This window comes from Amphibalanus amphitrite, unplaced genomic scaffold (assembly GCF_019059575.1).
Source record: "Amphibalanus amphitrite isolate SeventyFive unplaced genomic scaffold, NRLGWU_Aamphi_draft 001980F_arrow, whole genome shotgun sequence".
Taxonomy (NCBI): Eukaryota; Metazoa; Arthropoda; class Thecostraca; order Balanomorpha; family Balanidae; genus Amphibalanus; species Amphibalanus amphitrite.
In genome coordinates this window covers 1-20,609 of record NW_024883473.1, presented here as the reverse complement: position 1 = coordinate 20,609, position 20,609 = coordinate 1, and the positions used below count along the sequence as shown (strand labels likewise).

Here is a 20,609-nt window from a genome sequence, read left to right as displayed (position 1 = left end):
GAACAGTGTGAGTCTTCCAGGCTAGGATAGCCTGTTCGATTGAGACGAATGAAGCCGAACTGCCATGGATCAAGGTATTAGAGCTTCTGTCGTTGCAGAAAGTGACTGTGACTGTCAGCAAACCATGTCTTTCGTTTTTCCCTGTCTTCGCTAGGTTGCGACTAGAGGTGGCAAAATGTGGACCCGAGGACCCGGTCCAAAGAACCAGTCTGGAGCCATATGGGTCCAGACCGGTTCCTGGAAATTTTATGACGGGTCCAACCGGGTCCTACCATAAACTATACATCTTGCACACTACACATTATTGCAAAATATGAAGTGAATGAAGTGAATGTTTCTTTGCACACAGTAGCTCAAGAGTATTCCCAGTGGGAAATAGGCTGTTATACATGATGCAACTAATGATGTCTATAAGAAGTTTGTATTAATTGACTTTTTGGGACCGGGTCCAACTGGTTCCGATTCAAACTAAGACCGGGTCCGACTGGTTCCAGAAATGTCCAGCCGGGTCTGGTTCGAGTCTGGTTCCCAAAATTTTTATCTTTTGCCACCTCTAGTTGCGACTTGAGATTCCATGATGCCGGCGCTCAGCGTAGCGTGAATATCCCAGCCCACGTAATGCACCATCGGTGACGTAAAATGTATATTCTGTTAAAGAATTGCGAGTTGTGCGTATACTCGGCCGGTGGCGTTATGACGCGGGCCAGCCGCCTCGTCGCCGGGACGTTAAAACTCGCAGGCACATGGTCGCGGAGTAAAGACAACAGCCCGGCGCCGTCTCCCAGCAGCGCCCGCCGAGTGCCCGCCCCGACACAGTATAACAACCGGGTGGTACAAAAGTAGCACCAGCATGTTTAAAATACGGGCCATGTCACGACGGTGGGCCGCCAGCGATTGTCAACAGTTTATAGAAAACTATAGCGTCGCCATCACAACACAGATATGGAATGGAGCGCAAAAACAGGCCGGTGTGGCCCGGAGCCTCCACACGGGCTCCGCTCACCGACAAACACTCTCCCACAAACACACAACACTGCCAAATGTCGACAAAAGCTGCCGCCAAACAATACTGAACCATGGCGCTTGTCGAGCGCACGCCAAACAGTGGACTAGAGCATCAGAGATCCTTGCTTGTGCCGTAGCAGCCATCACAGTTAATTCTTCTTGGAGAGCTTTCGCGAAAGTCTCCGTAGTCTGGAGACAGGACCGAAGTCGTTCTGCTCACTGCCACCTCCGGAGCCGGCGGTGGTAGCCGTGGAGTGCCTCCGGTTATCGATGGAGCAGCCGACCAGGTTAGGGAGTCGCAGCCTCCAGGCGGCCGACTCGGCCGCACCCCTCCAGCGCGAGCCGCCATCCTCCAGGTGCGACTGACGTTCGCGCAGGTACAGACGGCCCATGGTGGGCCAGGCGCGCTGCGCATCGTACACACACTCATCGTCGGCCAGGCGGCGGCGCTCGGTCCGCGTCGGTTTTCGCCGCGCGCCAGACGCGTCCGATGCCATCCGGCCGAACTCGAGCTCTTCGACGAGCACAAACCGTCCGGGAGGCTCGAGACGGCGAGCCTTCACCAGAGCCTGCGCGATCAGCTCCTGCGCAGTGCTGGCGCGAGGGGCCTTCAGGATCGCGTACGGGATGCTCGGACCCACGTCACAGACACACACCAGGAAGCTGTCGGCGGAGTCGAGCGTGTCTCTCCGGCCGCTGGACTGGATCGTCGAAACCCAGGCGCGACAGCTCGGGTCGTCACCGATCTTCTTCAGAAGCAGCATGCCCTCGCCCTTCCAGGCGGCCTGCGCCCGGAGAGGGGACTCATCAGCGGCTAGCACTCGCTGCAGGGTGGTCTTGGAGGCGCAGCGCGACCAGTCCGTGGCAACAGACTCGATCAGGACGTAGTCGTCCACGCTGTCCTCCGCCCTTCCCGCCTTGGTGAGCGCCTGCGCTATGACATCACGAGTCGTGTGATCTTGAGTGACACGGACGATTGTGTACGGCTCTTCAGGCGTCACCTCGTGGACCATCAGGAAGAACGTCTTCCTCCTGCCTCCGGGTCGCTGACAGGGCGCCGTCGAGTCGAGCTCGTCCTCGGCTCCTCCGGAGGGCCCACCGTCAGCGGTTCGGCACGGTACCTCAGCTGGCTCAGAGCCCTCCTCGTCCATCCGTGAGTAGATGAAGAGAGTCGAGACGGCCAGCGGTCGGTCCTGCGCGTCGTGAAGACGCACGTGGCGGTAGCCGGGCCGCAGTTGGCTGAGCGGCACCGTTCTCTGCGCCGACTGGTGGCCCGTGCCAGCGTCGGTCACCGTCAGACGCAGGAAGGCGAGCTCGCGGAACCAGACACGAAACACGAGCGTCTCGTCCCAGATCGGGTTCAGGCTGTTGTGAGGAGCGGCCTTGGTCTTGTACTTGACACTGTCGGCGGGAACTCCGACAATCTCGACCTCAACCTGCGGGCTGGCTGAGAAGCTTCCCTGACACACATACTGGCCAGAGATGATGGTCACAGTCAGGTAGGTCACATGCAGACCGTCAAACTTCTTCTCCCACGGGTTGAACCTGCGGTAGAGCACGTGAGTCGGATCCCACATCACACGCGGCTTTAGGACATACCCACAGTCCCCCGTCTGAGAAAACATGGCCCGATTCACATGAAGGGCCGAGTCTACGGTCTGATAGTTGAGCGCCACTGACTGGATGCCACACGCCCAAAACAGCACCGGGTTGAAGTTGGACGAATCGATCCTCATTGCCGCTGGGTAGGTGCGCATGATTTGTACCTCGGTGTGCACCAGGCAGGCGAGAGGCTGTTTCCTGCACAGCTTCTTGGCTGATGTCTCGTTGATGCTGGAGATCTGATAGCAGGGGTGGACGATGACCGGTTTGCGGACGCCGGAGCCGGTGGAGGAGGCGCTGTCGGGTCGCGGGTGGGCCGTCCCGCCCCCGGAGGACGGGATACTGGCCGAGCTCTGCAGAGCAATCCGACGCCGCTGAGAGGGTTTAGGCTTGACGCACATGGGGCTGAGCGAGATGAAGCCGTGGAACTTGATGGCCTGCGTGTAGACCACCAGGTCGGAGAGCTCCTTGGAGATCTGGGAGCTGTGCTTCTTCTTCACACCGCCGTCGTCGACTCCGTCCAGATCGGAGGTCGACCTGGCGAACACACAACATATTGTTAGTGGGATTGAAAAACGTGATACCGTATCACAGAGTTCGTCTTAAAATGACGTAAACCCAACGAAGTAGCGGCAAACGCAAATTGATGTGAAGTGCAGCTCATTTACAATCTACATATTTTGGTAAAATTTAGCAAGCATTCATGCACGTAATGCTTGTGAAGCGAAGCTAAACTGATAAAATCGAAAGAAAATTGATACGCACGGCGAAGCACTTAAATCGTTTTTCTAATTTACTTCAAAAATAGCCAGATTTATCATCAGGGATGCTAGATTTTACTTGTAGCAGGACACACTATTACAGCAGCTGACCTGTGCCGGGTCTGTGGAGGCCTGCCGTTCTCCTCTTCACCAACGGCCACATCGCTGAGATGACCCAGCAGGGAGGTTTCGCGGTCTGAAACAGCCGTGAGACTCAGGTCAGAGCGGTCAGGTCACAGCGATTAGGTCAGAGGAGTCAGGTTCGATCGGTTAGTAGCTGGGGTATGGCGGTAAAATGAGCAAGTCAGGTTTAAAAAGTAAAAAAGAAAAGAAAAGAAAAAAATAGCACAGATAACATTCAAAGTTAAATAAGAAATTCGGGAGTAGTTCCCGGCATGAAAAGGTCTTAGACGTTCAGGTCATGAACAAAGGAGATCCAAGAAACGCAGAAAACCGAATACAGCCGCAAAACGTACCCACAGTTCTCCAGAGGTCCGCTCATTCCACTCACCACACAAGAGCTCATCATCATCGTCATCGTCGTCATCGTCGCTCTCCAGGTTGAGACTGGCCGACGACGCGTTCGACGACACGACCGAGTTGGTTCTCTGGTTGACACGCCGCAGCAGAGGCGGCACGTCCGTGCACAGCTTCTTGTTTTTGATGAGCACACGGAACTTGAGCTGGTTGGGTGAGGGGAGCCGTGGGTTGTCGCTGAGATCGGCCTCACAGACTGGTCGCATCACCAGCTTGTCGCCGAGAACCGACTGGGGAGAGCGGAGAAATGGGGGTTAATGACATGGTCTGAATTCGACTAACCAGCCAGCTAGCCTGTCTGCCAGACATCCTGAGACAGTACGACAGACTGAGTACGCTCGTACATACTTGAATAAGTCAATATACTCCTACAGAGTAAATCCTCATGTATCAAAGTTATCGCTACAAAATCACGTTACGAGTGACAGCTGGCCAACAAGCAGCCAAGCTGTCAAATCTGATAATGGATTGACCAGTCAAGTCAGCCACATGCCTGTCAACTATCTTCGATTTCGTAAACCTCTAACCCTAACCGGACTGTACGGGTTCAAACCGGTATCTCTGTGCGTCGCGCGTGCTCGTCCTACCTGGAAGATCTGCGCCATCTTGGCCTGTTGCTGGAGCGAGCAGTGGTTTTCGATGGAGAGCAGCACGGGGAACGGGCTGGTAACGAACGCCGACTGGCCGATGGCCTCGACCACGGCACGGAAGCCGATCTTGGATGTAAACGTGTGGCCGTGGTAGATGACCGGGGCGCCGTCATCGCCGTCCCAGCAGTCTAGCTCGACGCACCGACAGCCCGTCAGTAGTACCTGCCGGGGAGGGAGGTCAGGTTACAGGTCAGATCAGGCCAGTGCACACCACTAGAGGTTAGAACAGGGAACAGCCGCAAGACAGATGACAGTTAGTAGTTACATGTCCCCGCCACAGGACTTAGCTTCTTACATCAGCAGCCTGTGCAAGAGTACCTTCCAGCCGATACTTCTACTGGCGACAATTTGTTATCACTGCTATGACTGCTGTACATATCCAATTTTCTCTGACTAGTGCACGAGTCTCAGCCATTCGCCATCACCCACCTGCGAGTAGAGATCGACGGACGACTCGCCCTTGAGCTGGTGACCGGTCAGGTAGGTGTTGTGCGACGAGGCCATGTAGTAGTAGGACAGCGGGTAGTTGAAGTCCTCGGCAGGCGTCGGCTCGCCACCCGAGGTCGCAAAGTTTGCCTCGTCCAGCAGGTACGAGCAGAAGCCGGCGAAACTCAGACACAACGTGTCCCGCAGGCTCGGGTCCTTCTCATAGCGCTGCAGGCAGAAAGCGAGACGTGCTCGTTACAAACGTACATGCATAGGATGCTTAAATTCTGTATGGAAACTGGAAAGGAATGACCAAGGGAACTAATCCATAATCCTGGAAACTACACATCCATGTGTAATTGTGAGAGAGTGGGGAATACAACAATCGCATCTCGATGTCGCTAAATAAGAATTCCATTTCGACTGAAAAGAACACTTCAAACTTCTCCCTATCGCAGACTCGCAGGTCTGCTGGGATTTCCGCCACCAGAAGTGTATTACTACAGCCTTGGTACTTGACGATCCGGTAAACATTAGTTCCTTCTACGTCTCTTTTTCCACACCCACAACTGGGATAATGCGGATTATTCCGATGCGCTTGCAAGTTTGAAATGAGAGCACCAGTCAGCCTTAGAATGACATACATAAGTAACCGTCACCGCACTGTGGCAGAATAGTTCAGTGCGGCGCCGCGAAGTGATGGAAAGTTATGCGGCACAGTATACATACAGGCGTTCACTACCAGCGCCATCTATGGAGTGAGTAGAAAACTGTAATAGGTACCGCTAAAAGCCTTAGCGTTTCGCAATTTATGGTGGAATGTTTCACGCTTGAAATATGAAAAGAGTGCCGACATACATTTATATTCCTAGTTATGATTTATGTACGATGTTCTGCCGAAATCAACCAAGCATCCGATCGTTAAATGTCAATTAAATCATCTCACTGACGCAGCTGTTACAGCAGCCGACTCACCATGATAATCCTGACGAGGTGCTCCCGGTCGGCGGTCTCTCCCTGCTGGCTGAGCAGCACCTTCCCCAGCGTTTCCATGGAGATGACCCAGGACGAGGCCCGGTCCACGTCTACGCCGTTACAGACCACCATAGCTGCCGACACACCGTCCAGCAGCTTCTTCCGCTGGCCGCCAGGGGCGCTGCCTCCGCCCGGCGGACTGCCGTCGTCTGTAAAGGGGAGTGAAGTTGATAAGCACAGCGACTATCAACAATAATTAACACCTATTTACATTTGGCAAGGCAACTGAACAAGAGTAGATAATTCAAGTGCGAATCGGCTTGCCTGGCACTATTGTATGGCCTGGAGTTTTTCAAGTGTCTTCAAAGGTCGATCCCACGTAGGTCTCACGTGAGAGAGCAATACAATCCACACTGAACAGTTTCCAGGTTCAATCTTAGCCCACTCTTACTTCTCCTCTCTACCCCGAGTCTCACCAGACGTGCTCGTCGATATCTTCCTGGCCGGGCTCTTCTTGGGCGTGGCGTACAGCTCAAACAGGTGCCACAGGTCCTTCCGCATGATCCGACTGAAGGAGGTGTACAGCTGGACAAAGTCCGCCATTAGCAGCTGGTCAGTCGAGCTGAGTGTCTCCTCGGACTCCGGGCGGGCGAGCAGGCCGTCCAGGGCGCCCGACTGGCTCCGCTGTCTGATGACACAGGCGGAGAGCGGGTCAGAGGGCCGAGCGGAGAGGGTGCCTCTCCTGCCACCGTAAACCGGTGTACGCTGGAGTCTCGAGAATAGGTCCCGATCAATGGCACGGTCAATACCGAGTGTACCACGGCGTGGCAACGCACCACGGAAGCCAAGTGATAGCTACGAGTCCAGGCTGACTTTATCGATCGGCAATTACAATTACGGCAAGTGCCCCGCCATGGCTGCAGATTGGAAATAAACCAGTGTCAACTGAATGGTCGATTTGTTACGGAATAGCTAGTCAAGCAGTTCTGTTCACTGGGATAAGCTTGTCAAATGGGACAACTCAAATTGATAGCATAATCCGTTATGATACGGTTATGCAGCTCCAAAAGGCCAAATAGTATACTACCGCTGCTTGGGGCGTAAATAATAGCGTGTTCGGTATTTGCTATGCAACGAACGGCCTGAATAAAAGCATAGAAAACTCGTCTGGCAAAGAGTATTTCAAAAGTAAAATGGAAACGTTACGCAATAATGCATAATTTTATTTTTTCCAATCATACATTGATAATTAATCTAAAATATTTTACAGCAATTAAAGACACCATGTAACATATCCAACGGGAGAAATATTTGCCTTGCTTATTTTTACATAAGCTTACGATTTAAATTAGCCGTTTGTGAATTTTTGAGCGCGTCTACGTATAAGTGACAGCTATGTGCTCACGCTATACCGAGTGTCGCGACAGATGTCAACCTTTTTAGGCTCCATCCTGGCCCTACTATAGATCTAGACAGTGAGGCAGCATATCATTGCCGTGCTCATCTTCCTACCCGCGCGGTACACTTTGCAGAGTACAGGATTAGGTCAAAGACAGATTACATCTGTAAAAACAATTATGGGCACTAATTGACATAAGCAACAACGGAGACATGCTTGCAGGGTGACCAAATATCTAAGTCATAAATTATCCATTCAGCAGAAGCGGACCATATTGACCAAAATATTGGACAAGAGATATGAGTCGATGACAGCTCACTGACCTGAGGAAGGGCGGCAGCAGGCGGCGCACGGGGCTGCTGCCGGCGTTGATGACGCTCTCCACACTGGCGGCCAGGCCGGCGTCCTCTGACGATCTGGATCGGCTCGGCGCCGGTGAGGATCCGGTCGCCAGCAGCCGACTGCGGCCCGCCGTCGGAGACGTGCACTGGGACGAACTGGGCGTCAGGCCGGCCAGCGGACTGCACGAGAGCGGCGACGGACTGCGGCGAGGCTCGGAGCTCGCCTCACAGGCCTGCAGCAGGGGGGCGAGGCGGCTGATGAAACGCATCTGCATAGCGGAGAGGGCGATCAACATCAGGTGATGTTGATAGGCAGGGTTTGTTGGCATGTTTGGGAAAAGTTGTCCGAGTTCGAGACGGTGTTTGAAATGAGTGGGAGAACTTACATATTCAAGAGATCAGTTGACCGTATGTATCAGTCTAACAAACAGCAAGTTTAGCGGGAGACTTCACGTGACCTCAATAAAGTAAGCCTCAATAAAGTAAGTCGGTGCGTCATACGCGGTGCATTTAAATATTTTGCGATCGTAATTGTATGACGCACGCGGTCAGTTTTCATAAAATCCTGCGTGACCTTTTCAACGTCTGTTTGTTCATGACGTTAGCCTGCTCTACTGGTTTATTAAAGCATCACATTGTAAAAGGCTTATATAGTTTGGTAAATTATTTTGGCTTTGAATTTCCCATCGTATTATTTCTATGAGAGATCCATAGGCTACGACTCGCTAAATATGACCCACCAGATGATGCTACCAGATAAAACCGGATAAGGTAGTCGTGCCTTTTTCAAGCCTCTCTTGCTCAGCTTTGCTCATGTATTATGCGAATCTACATCCCTACACTAAAAGCCTTATGAACAAACCAATGCGTTTTGTTAAGTCAGTACTTACCTTTACCAAAGACGAGCGCTTCTTTTTTAGTTTTCCCGTCGGGTTTCTGAGAAAGCTCTGGTCCACGGGCGAATAGTCGCGGAGCTGATAAAACATGCTCCTTCCTCCACCAAGAGCCTGGAATGGTATCTCTCAGTCATTAAAGCATTATTGACAGGTCAGTCCCACGACTGACCTTTGAGTTAAATAAATACAATATTGCACTAGGACCGGAAGCCGCCTGTCGCCTGAACGTGAAATCCTCAACCTCTTTCAAGTTGACCGTCCAAACAGACTTGCTCTTAACAACTCGGTAACCATGGCATTCTCCTTTCAACGATTAAAATGAGCTATCGTCTCTCACCCTATCCCTTGATGCATATATCGGAAATGGTATTCGTGTCCCACGACTGACCTTGGCCGCCTCGACGGCGGTGGGTCCCCGGCAGCGTCCGTCCTCGTAGTACAGCTGCAGGTACTGCTCCTTCAGCCAGAGCCGCTGGCGCTGGGCGCTGCTGCGCTGGCCGTTCAGCCTGCTGACCAGCGCCGGCAGCAAGCTGCGCCAGGCCGCCGCCACCGCCGGCGGCGCCACAAACGTCACCGTCCGGTTGTCGCTCAGACTGGCGCCGAACACCAGCCGCAGCGAGCTGTCTGGACCGAGCGCCTCCAGACCGAAACGGCGCTCCAGCTGGGGCCAGTCGAGGTCTCGCGCCGCACCCACCTCCTTCACGGCCAGCAGGCTGACGAAGCCGTCATCGGCGGCGCTGGAGAGGCCGGCCGGGTCGGCGGCGGCGCCCCCGTAGCGCAGCAGCAGGCCGGGGCTGAGCGACTGCTCGGCGCTGACCCCCAGCTGGCAGTCACCGGCCGAGCCCCAGCCCGGTCGCCGCCAGGTCAGCAGGCTGTTGGTCGGCTCCAGGCGCAGGAAGGACAGGCTGCTCCGCTCTCCGTCGCAGCGGATCACCGTGGTACCGTGCTGCAGCAGCTGCACGTACACAGACAGACGCCGGTGACGGGCGCGCTTACACATGGCGACGGTCGGGTCGACGGTGATTCGGGAGGGCGGCCGGCACACGTCCAGCCCGTACGAGGGTGCCACCCAAACTGCGACGGGCGGCGGGCTGTCCCCCGCCGGCAGTCGTGCGCGCGCACGTCAACCAGTTGCGAAACAGGTTGGGCAATGCACTGTCGACGAATTTCAACTCGGGTCTGGGACAGACACGTGCGCAAGGAAGCTATTCACAGGTTTGTCTGCTTGTGCATCCCTTTATAGCACCATCCTTAGACTATGCTACATGTGCAGGCGGACTCCATATTCATTGTCTGGCATTGATGCATACACAGTAGGTTCTAATATTAGCCAAAGGTATGCAGTGTTTGATCGAGCGCACGGCCCATGAAGCTAAATTTATCGATTATGCAGTATGACGCCGTCAAAGTGCACGCTCAGTTATGGCGTTGGCGACAACACGTAAACATTGCATACTGCAATTTGCAAAGTCATAAAAATAGCAAAGAATTCCGTCTGCCAAAATATGTATGAAGCCGATATTTAGACCTACAACGTTTTCTAAGTATTGTGGTAACCATATCAGGTAGGTAGTGTATAAAAATAACACACTTAACTTCTAACATAATTACACACCAATCCGCACGCCTAATTCATTTGTCATTAGGATATATGCCAGACATGCATAGCAGCTCAGCGGAGCCTTTGTAAGTTTTCTACCACACATAACCTACGCACCATCCTCAGCCCGTTGGACGCAACTATTTCTGACTAAACCTCACAGCGTAACGGCTGTTTTCCAGTATGGGCTAAGCTTCGGCGTACGGTGCAGACAGCAAAATATAATCCGAGTTTGTTGGCCGAGTGGATCTCGTTTGCGGCTTAATGTCAAGACTGGGAGTGCTTGTGCTTATTCAGTAAAACCCCACTGCCGCGTTCTTCCATTTTATGTTATTTTGTCTTTTCAAGTGAAACAAACGACCAACATGCATGATGCAGCGAGCTGCTTCGGTGTCGTTATAAGCCCAATCCCGTTTTATCGGACACTTTTCTATTATTTTCTGTCCTTTTTCATTACCTATTATTTCTATTACATTTTTTCATTTTTACGAACGACCATCATGCATAAATCAGCAAGCCGCTTCGGTGCCATTGTACGCTCAATGCCGTTTTATTTGCCTCTTTTATTATTTTCGATGCTTATTTTTTCTATCATCTATTATTCCTGTTACATTTTTATTCTTTAACCCTATTAGTGGCAGGCTCCTGGCTACCCCATATTAGTGGCAGGGGGGGGGGCTGTTTACGACCCCCCCCCTTGATATCTCGAGATCTAACCGGCCGATTTTCAAAATTCAAACGGCATTCGATTTGGCTCAACGAGATCTACATTTCTAAAAAAAAAATTAAAAATGTCAATAGGGGGGTAGAGGGGGGTAAAAACGGGCAAATTGCAGATACATTTTAGACTGTTTATCACGGCCAGGTTTCTGAACCAATCTTAACGCAACTTTTGCCGATCGATAGAGAATGAACCAGGAATTCACATGGATCCTAAAAATATGCATTTTCAAAAATCATAGGCGGATACAGATCATTGAGATTGGGGGTACACAAAAAGTATAGTAAATAAGGTTTTTGTTGGTACTGTTTCTAAAAAGGGTGGCAATGGTCTTGTTATGTTACAATTTTCTTATGAGAGAACGACTAAAATTGTATTTGTCATGCATAGGCGGTGTCAGGGCACCTATGTTGGGAGGTAAAAAATAACCCCCCTTTTTGGACGCCTGGATCCGCCTATTATAGCAAAAACGTGTCAAAAGAGGATGCACAATAACTTTGTATATGTTATCACATGATACCTTTCATTCACTGTTCGTAAAACTGGTGCAGCATCGTGATCTTCGCCCAAATGACTCGCTTCACGAATAGGACCCCCAATTCCCAGTGCTCTGGAGCCGCCCCTGGTAAAGTTATGAACTTGAAATTTTCAGGGAATGTGCCCAATTTAGTTTTAGGAAAAGTCAGAAAATTTCAGCATCGTAGCTTCAGCGGTTTCGGAGATATTCCCGAAAAACCTGAGGGGTGGATAAAAACAACCCCCCCCTGCCACTAATAGGGTTAATCATGAGATACCTTTATCCTTTTGACCCTTTGTCATTTCGAATGCCGACGCATCAAATCGGAAAACGCATTGAAGGAATAATTTTAATACGGTTTCACCCTGTCAAAGTTCGTGCTCGGCTCGCACGTGCACGCACGCCGGTTACGAAATGCTGCGCGTGATGCTCAGTTCTCAGTAGACAGAGCAAAACATCACACTAGGCCATCATGTGACCACGTAATGCGTACAGGCCAAGCCACACTACGCATTTGTTTGCGTGCATTTTTAGTACGGAATTGTATGCGTATTGTATATCACTCCCGAAAAAGGCCGCGTCTTTCGCGTAAACTGCATGCAATAAATGAATACATAGTTATTCCATACAAAAAAAAAAAAAAAATAAACCGAACGTTCTACGATTGATGGGACATACAGTGTGCCTGTAATATCGCTCCAACAGCCATTTATAGGAGGAGAGGACATCATAGGCACAGGAGCTGAACCCTTTTTATCGAACTCACAAGGCCAGGAGACTAATTTTTGCATGTTTAAGCAGCATTCAATATTATTTAGGCTTAAGGCAGCAATACATATTACATAACTAAAAAATATCACAATAATGTCATGTTGCAATAAATTGTTTATATACCCGCAGATCAAGCCCTTTCAAATCCCACAAGATCCGACCGAAGCAAATAGTTCAGTGGGTGCAGATCGGCCCCTAACCTGCAGTGTGTTGAGGTCCAGGTCGTCCACGTGGCAGCAGATCGGTACCAGTGACACCCGCGGGTCGCCGTACAGGGACTGTACCGGCTCGTAACCTCCCTGAGAGACGCCGTCGCACCGCGTGCACTCGGACCAGTCACGTGACCTGTGGAACAGCGCAGCACTGTCAGTGAGACGCAGTGAGGCTCATCACGTGACATGCAGAATGACATTAGAAGACCATCGTATTTTTTTTTAATAAACTTGGCTCGAATGTTTGAAATTTTGAATGGACGGATTGACAGCAACGGAGCCCACGCTAAGCAGAGTTTGTTGCATAGACCTCGACCCCTACCGTCCGGTCGTGTAATTCCGTATTCATTTTCGCGCGTATTTTGAAGGTTGATGGAAATTGCCAGCATAACACAAATAAGTATCGTTGATAGCCATGCAAATGTTAATTATAGATGTTCAATAATAATAAAAAACTTCGGCAATGCATTATTTAATCACACACTAAGGATGGGCTTTTTATCTCGACCCAAGAAGTAGGGGAGAGTGGGGTAAGATGCCCAGGGTGGGAAAGACGCCCCACCCCCTCTAGCGGCGAAACAAAGAATCGAACCTGGAAATTAATGTTCTTAGCGTAAAGCGGAAGCCTGCCTTGTTAACTGCACAAAAATTTGCGAGGCTCAGTTGGGCAACGGCTGGCTGGAGATTGCATGCTTTTTATTTGCTGCTTTCAAAAAATATTTTGGTGTCAAAACATTGTAGATATCAAAGAAAGTAGATAATTTTTGCGTCCCTTGCTATAGTCGTGATAAATTAACATGCGTGTGCTGTGTCCCAAACAGTTTGTTTCAGGGTGTAGTTTTATGGCTAACAAATTGTACTGATTTAATGTTACCTCGGTACCTTGGGGTAAGATGCCCCCTGTCCTGATGGGGAAAGACGCCCCCCTAAATCCGTAGGCTGTCCTTCAAGCAGCCCGTCAAATCATTTATTACATACCTGTGATGAGAGACAAAAGCCGATCTGGGACTATTGAGAGTCCAGTACGGTCGGGTGCTCCCCATGCCGGTCTCTCGGCCCACACAGCGACTTTTTGGGCGGCATCTGACTCTGAGAGCCCTTACGACGGCCTCTGTGGGCCACATTATTGGCTCCAGGACCCCTCACGACATCCTTTGAGGGCTCCCACGTTGGCTCCACGGGCCGCGCTGGCATCTGAGGTCCCCACGATGGGCTCGAGGGCCCTCAAGCATCATGAAGACCTATAAGGGCCCCACAGTGGTCTCCGAACGCCACCACGGAGGCTTGTTTGGCCGCGCTGGACTATGATGGCCCTAACGATGACCTCTGAAGCCCCTTACGACTACTTTTGAGGGTCCTTATGATGACGTTTGGTGTCTACTGCAGGCCCGAAGGGACTACTAATTCGTTCAGGCGATTCACGTGCCCATTTATGTCACTTATAGTGCAGGGGGCATCTTACCCAACGCCAGGGGGCGTCTTTCCCACCCTGTGGGGTAAGATGCCCCCTTTCACTTCTTCAGGAAAATGCTTAATAGCAAAAAAAGTTATCATATTTCAAGCACGAAAGTGTGGTATTTTTGGAGAAAAATGTTGTCGGCTTCCGTTGAAACTACAAGTTTTTGCTTTCCGATCGTCATTTTCGAATAATATATGACATAGTAAAACCCTGGGCATCTTTCCCCACTCTCCCCTACCGCACTATGTTAGTGATATCATAATGCCAACCACAGTGTAGATGCAAACCACCGGCAAAGCCAACGAGCTCCGTTGCTGTAACCATTCGGTGTATAAACATTTACATTCGACAGAAACATTGGTCTGGTTGCCTTCTGCGAGTGACTGGTAGACGGCTGGGCGCCGACCCTGCCACCTGGCGGCCACTCACGGGAAGTCGAAGTTGTTGAGTTTGTGCGCCAGGTGGCCGTGCTGCTCTGCGGCGTGAGACTGACAGGCCTGGATTTCTTCGACAACCAGCTGGACCTGCCGCAGCTTCTCCATGTTCATCAGTCCGCCCACACCGAGAAAGGAGCAAAAGTTGCCGCCGTCCGTCTTTGAGCGGTCCGTCTTGTCCTGCGGCAGAGACCGACGATGTCACCGGGATGGCAGTGCGGCTCAATTGACAGTAAAAAGTGTGTGGCGATATTCAATTGGTGAAAATACCCACAACACAGCTCACAGCAACCGAAACAAGAATCATGTCAACGCGAGGGAAGCAAAATGCATGAGCTACCTCAGGCCGAGACTTTCGCAGTCACTATACCATCGGTCTAACCGCTGGGCTTTTTGCGATTTATCAGCTCATGTTTGACAACTTACCTCGGCTGGCGTTTCCCTGACGACGCTCAGACTGGGACACTGGCTCAGAATGTTCCGGAGTCGCCGCAGGATTACGCCGAAAAACGGCACGACCTGCGACGTAGCTGCGGTCAGATCACAGGCTGCGTCTAAAATAGTTCACTCATATAATTAGCTGAGCTTAACTCAACTCGTATTACGGGTGTTATAAAACGTCATCATACTTGAGCCAGGCGGTGGATGGAGCAACAAGTATTGAAAGTAAGCATGAAATATTGAAGCTAGGCTCTGTAAATTTGAGATATGTACATAATTCATAATGCACAGCCCAACGAGAACTAGTTATTCTACCTTTTACTCCGAATAACGAGACTCACGCCATTCTCCTTCCTCTTGCATTTCCCACAGCACGATCCGCAGCCTGCCATACCTTGCAGTGTTTGATGGCCAGTGCCCTCTGCAGAGCGGCCAGGTAGTGCGGGTTGATGTCCCCGTCCGCCTTCACCGTCAGGTCGTACTCCAGCACCGAGAAGAGAAAGTCCAGCACGGGAATCTCCTCCTTCTCAGCCAGGGAGGCCCAGAACGGCCGCAGCTTCCCGGAGCTGTGGACAAAGTGGTTGGATAATCTTTTAGCATTCTTAGACCATTGCCGACAGTTTATCTCGCAGTGAAAAACATGCAGTGACTTTCTTCGAACTAAAAGCGCTTAGATCGTAAAGCTTCATTGAAATATGAATTACATTAGCCGTTTTCACGACGGCCATCTGGTACACACTTGGTGCCATCTGGTACAGATTAGGTGCAGATTTGGTCAAATCAGGTTCAGTGTGTCTCTTGGCAGCTATCAGCTGCATTAATTGCTTATATGCCTGCTTTGTCATATTATCAGAGAGCGTCATCGATTGAAACACTGAAATAAATTCATAAAATGAAGATATTTGCTGTAAAAGAAATTAGGTGCAGATTTGGTCAAATCAGGTGCACTCGCCGGATAGCCCGTCGTGAAAACGGCTATAATCTTTCAGAATCATACAGTCTCTCAGTGAACAGATTTATCCGATCTCCTTCAAGACCGTTCAAAATAGATATGTAAATAATGCCACCTCCGTCTACAGAGCGTTCAAATAAACCATCATCTCCTCGAGTTCCCCAGCAAACACATTCATCCCTCCTAGACGGCCAAATGGACGGGTTACAACCAAAGAATATAACACACTCGTTCCTTCTACCGGCCGGCCGGCCGCGGGCCACTCTCGCGGTCTCCGGGCCGACAGGGCCCCGTCGGCCATTTCCATCCACCAGCCCAATCCCCGGCCATTCCCAGTCAGCGCTAACGACGTTGTCGGCATAACACAATTGGCGCTGTGGCGCCGCTATCATGAGCGCTATAAGCTGATGATGGGCACCCCGGATCTAGCCCGTTGGATATACCGAGAAATGTTACCGACACGACCGTTCGCCGAACACGGAATAAACAGTGCTCTTGGAATGTATCTACATGTGTAGCTAATGCCTGATCAGATGATATAATTTCGTTATTTAAGCAGCTAACTATTTAATATTGACGGTCATGTTCGGCCTTCAGTGATTCGAATACTAAGTGCCTCTCGAGGTATGTCGCGCTAGCATGTTGCGCTGAGAAAGACTGCACCGCAGAATCAACAGCTTGGTCACTTCGTTCCCATTTTCGTCCGTGTTGTTCACACATTTTGTCAGCGTTCGCATTTGTGTCCCGTCCTGTTACTACCACTGGAATGACGGCGAACAAATGAAAGTGAATGAGGAGCAGAAACAAACGACAGGAAACCTAAAAAGGAAATGCGACGGACCTCCGGAAGATTCTGAGTTGTTTGGCTAGTTTAGTTCAAACCAGACAAAAATCTGTCCTTTCCAGATGACACGAAACAGAGTTCGTTGAACTCGTAGCCTCTGAATCTAGCCACCCCGTGACAATAATTCCGTAGAACGACCGTCGTTTAATCGGCTCTCGTAACGATCTTACCGCAGTCCGGCGATCAGCTGGGCGGCTCCGTGGAAGTTGGCCAGGTTCCAGCAGGTCTCTGCCGCCCTCAGAAGGCAGCAGAGAGCGTCGCGTCGGTCGTCGTCCGTGGGCTGGCTGACGATCAGATGGGTTACCCAGCAGCGGACCTGCCGTCACCGAACGGAACGGGTCAGAGGGGAGAGAGAGAGAGAGAGAGAGAGAGAGAGAGAGAGAGAGAGAGAGAGAGAGAGGGAGAGAGAGGGAGAGAGAGAGAGAGAGAGGGAGAGAGAGAGACAGAGAGAGAGAGAGAGAGAGGGAGAGAGAGGGAGAGAGAGAGAGAGGGAGAGAGAGAGAGAGACAGAGAGAGAGAGAGAGAGAGAGAGGGAGAGGAGAGAGAGAGAGAGAGAGAGAGAGAGAGAGAGAGAGAGAGAGAGAGAGAGAGAGAGAGCCAGAGGGGGAGGAAATGGGTGGGAGCCTGTTGCCCGACGTAGTTTTCTGTAAAAAGTGAGTTTTATGTATCTTTTTGTGTAGGTAGCACACGGGACGAATGGAATTAGGTATCGATCTATCAGGAGAACGTTGCGAGACAGTACTTACAGTAATCACTTGGGACTCTATTATGCTGATGCATGATAAATCTTTCCATGTTCGTAAATAGCGAAAAATGGGACCCATTATGCGGTATAAGGAATACGTAATATCATATGATGACATATAAATTATGGTTCTCGGAAGTGAAAACAATGATAAGGGGAAACTGAGCAATGGTTTGCATAACACGATCGAGTTCCAGGATTTTCAGTTTCTTCCTTATAATTCTTTTCAAGATTCATGCGAGTCTCTAGCCTGCCCTAGCTGACTTCGTTCCCAATTCATGACATTAAACTTGAAGTCGCCATCAGACGGCCTATAAATTCGTCGTCTTCCCGGGGCTGAGCATGTTCGATGGCCAGCTGCAGTATTCAGCCGCCCGACACGTCTGAAATAATCCACCTAAGGGGGGGGGGGGCGACACCCACCCCACACGCGCTTCTGGCTCCCAGATTGCCGTCCTGACGGCACTTAACTGTGGCTGGTCTCCCCAGGGCTGAACAGAATGTCACCGGGGACTGGAAAGAGTCGACCGGCGGACACTGACGACGGACGTGGGACAGACGAGTGGAGAGGCGCCGGCGGCCGTTCCCCAGAGGAGGTCACCGGCTGGACACTGGACAGAGAACTGTGCCGCCCACACTGAAACGGTCACAGCTCTCCTCCGAGAGATCGAGCTAGATATGGCAGGGCTCGGACACCGAGGAGCTCTCTCAGCTATGGATAATTCAGATAGTGCCATGCTCGCTTACATTGTGGCGGCAGACATCCGGTTATCTGGTACAGCCATTGGACGGACAAAACTACCAAGAAGCATCTGCTCTTAGAACTGCCGTGTAGACACAGCTCGATAGGTTTGAACTAGACAGAGCTCGCGCATCAATGTCTCGGTCTAATATGTGTTTCCGAGTTCGGAGTTTGTGTTAAAAATTACATATTTTTATATCGGAACCCCATTCGATTTCTTCTGTTTTCAGATCAGATGGCTACCTTCTTCCTTTCTCTTTCTCGTTCCCCTCTCTTGCAATCCTTCCAGGTCATGCAAGAGTGGTTCACATGTCCGATGGAACCTACCATCACTATGCAACATGCAGTAAACGCAATGTTAAAAGCATACAGCTAGCAGTGAAGACAATAGTGCCAGGTGCACAATTGTAGCTGCAAGGACTATGAGGGATGTGTAGGTACTCAAAATCCGTCTACGAATAATTATTCATCTCATAAATCATGACATATAATTTGCAAGCAGCAGCATTATGTGAATACTGCAAAGGTGGAAAACTATGCCTATTATTTCGAGCTCTTCCAGCGTTGCCACAATTTGCACTATAAACTTGTTTATCACAGCGCCCCCACTGCTCTTATGTCAACCATTACATCTAATCCGGCCGCCCGCGCGATTGGCCATTCCAGCCGCCTGTCACATAGACTGTGCCGCACTACAAAGCTGCAATGCGGAACTGACGCGGCCAGTAATATAACGCGGCTGGGTTATTGTGTGTGCCAGAATCACTGAACTCTATAATGGCCAGATCAGAATGCATTGTGCCACTACGTCATATGTATGTACTCCCACAAAGCTGTCCGGGACAATATAACAATGCCGTCTCTGGTTAACCCTCGCACGACCAGGCCATTTCTCATAACACGAACGACCAGGGGGGGGGGGTTACGACCCCCCCCTGGCGTTTCGAAACGGAAGGTCGTAGAGCTTAGCGGAAAAAACCAACGGATTGCTCTCAACGAGATCTCGCGATTGGTGGTATATTTTTTGGTCCTAGGTCAACATTTGACCTACTTATGACCGGTCAAAGGTCAAATTTTCGGAAAAATCTAACTTTTCCAGATTTCCGCGCCGATTGCGGCAAAACGGTAAGAGATATCGACTTGAAACCTTCACTAACGTGATCCTTGATCAATTCTCTATCGTTTGGTGTGTATTCGATGTCATAACTTTAAAAATGATGCGTTGGGAGCATCGGAAGTCTGCAAGGTCATTTGTCCATTGGGTCACGTCAGGCGTGTGACGTCACTGACCTGACCCTGACCCAAAATGAACTACAAGAAACAACCGACGATGCCTGAAATGGATAGCAAATTCGAATTCAGGGCATCAAAATACCCCGAAATGGCATACAAGTGCAAGAAGTCATTACAGGTCAACCGAGGTCAATGACCTTACCTTGACCTTTAGTGACCTTCAAAATGTCAACGGACATTGTGCCAATGTCAAATCAGCCAGTTGTGATTCTATAAAACAATCCATCAGTGCGTCAGGTCAGTCGGCATTTATATACCAATGTGAAGCAATCTCCAATTTAGCGTAAATCTGGCCGGAGGTTGTTCCCTTTATGACGTCATAACTCCGTGACCTGACATGACCTTGACAAAAAAAATTACCAAAAGTTGCGCAAAGGATGCCCCAAAGGGTACTGAAAATTTGAGCAGGCTATCTGAAACGGTTCGGCGTGTAGCTAAGAAAAACCTCGGGGGGGGGGGGTTGATACAAGCCCCCCCTAGGCGTTCTAGGGTTAAGTTGCTGCCGCAGCGCTCACCTCGTTAAAACGCTGCTGGAGGTCCTGAATGTCGTTCTGATGCAGAACTTCAGATCCTGTCAGGTCGCAGGTGGTGTAGCGAATGTACGCTATGGCTGATACCTGAAAAAAAACGTCGGAAGATTGATCATCCAGCTAATTTGAAACGCTTAACGATCTGACTCAATTTACTAGAGATGAATAGTAATAAAACACCGCGGTCATCATGTATTGAAAATGTAGATGATAAAAGGACATCCTAAGTATTGCCTGAGTCGGTGATTAGTATGCGTTGTTATATACTACACTAAGCATGAAGCCATGACAGATAAAATGAACAACTATATCACTTTCAAAGAATTGTACGCTGCTGAGTAATACGACATCAAAGAAAGGACATCTTTTGACCACACACAGAAAATATTAACACCGTTAGCGGTGTAATTGCACAGTACATATCTGAGCACTTGAGGAAAGTTAATTTAGTCCCTTCCCCGCTTAAATTACCTCGCGCTTCCAAATGAACACCAGAAGAAGGTAATAGAACACTGTTAGGAGGGTTGGTGTTTTGCTACATGTAGTAAAACACCCAACCCTCCTAACAGTGTTCTATTACCTTCTTCCTGGTGTTCATTGGAAGCGCGAGTAATTTAAGCGGGGAGGGACTAAATTAACTTTCCATAATGCTCAGATATGTACTGTGCAATTACACCGCTAACGGTGTCAATATTTTTCTGTGTGCAGTAATGACACGATCGACATACACATCTGCCAATAACAAGCCCCATCACA

At 50.2% G+C, this 20,609-nt stretch overlaps 1 protein-coding gene across 1 annotated transcript; it reads right to left on the bottom strand.

Moving 5' to 3' along the window:
- Positions 1–628: 628 nt before the first annotated feature.
- Positions 629–19,940, bottom strand: LOC122375997 (1-phosphatidylinositol 4,5-bisphosphate phosphodiesterase epsilon-1-like; the record flags this gene model as incomplete). The annotated part of the gene is made up of 16 exons (XM_043355620.1): positions 629–3,144; positions 3,480–3,564; positions 3,880–4,135; positions 4,493–4,717; positions 4,985–5,209; positions 5,957–6,165; positions 6,433–6,644; positions 7,679–7,929; positions 8,587–8,703; positions 8,981–9,547; positions 12,402–12,546; positions 14,302–14,486; positions 14,733–14,825; positions 15,142–15,313; positions 16,714–16,859; positions 19,839–19,940. Coding segments are annotated over 16 exons (4,980 nt in total), but the record flags the coding sequence as incomplete, so codon positions are not given.
- Between the last annotated feature and the right edge of the window lie 669 nt (positions 19,941–20,609).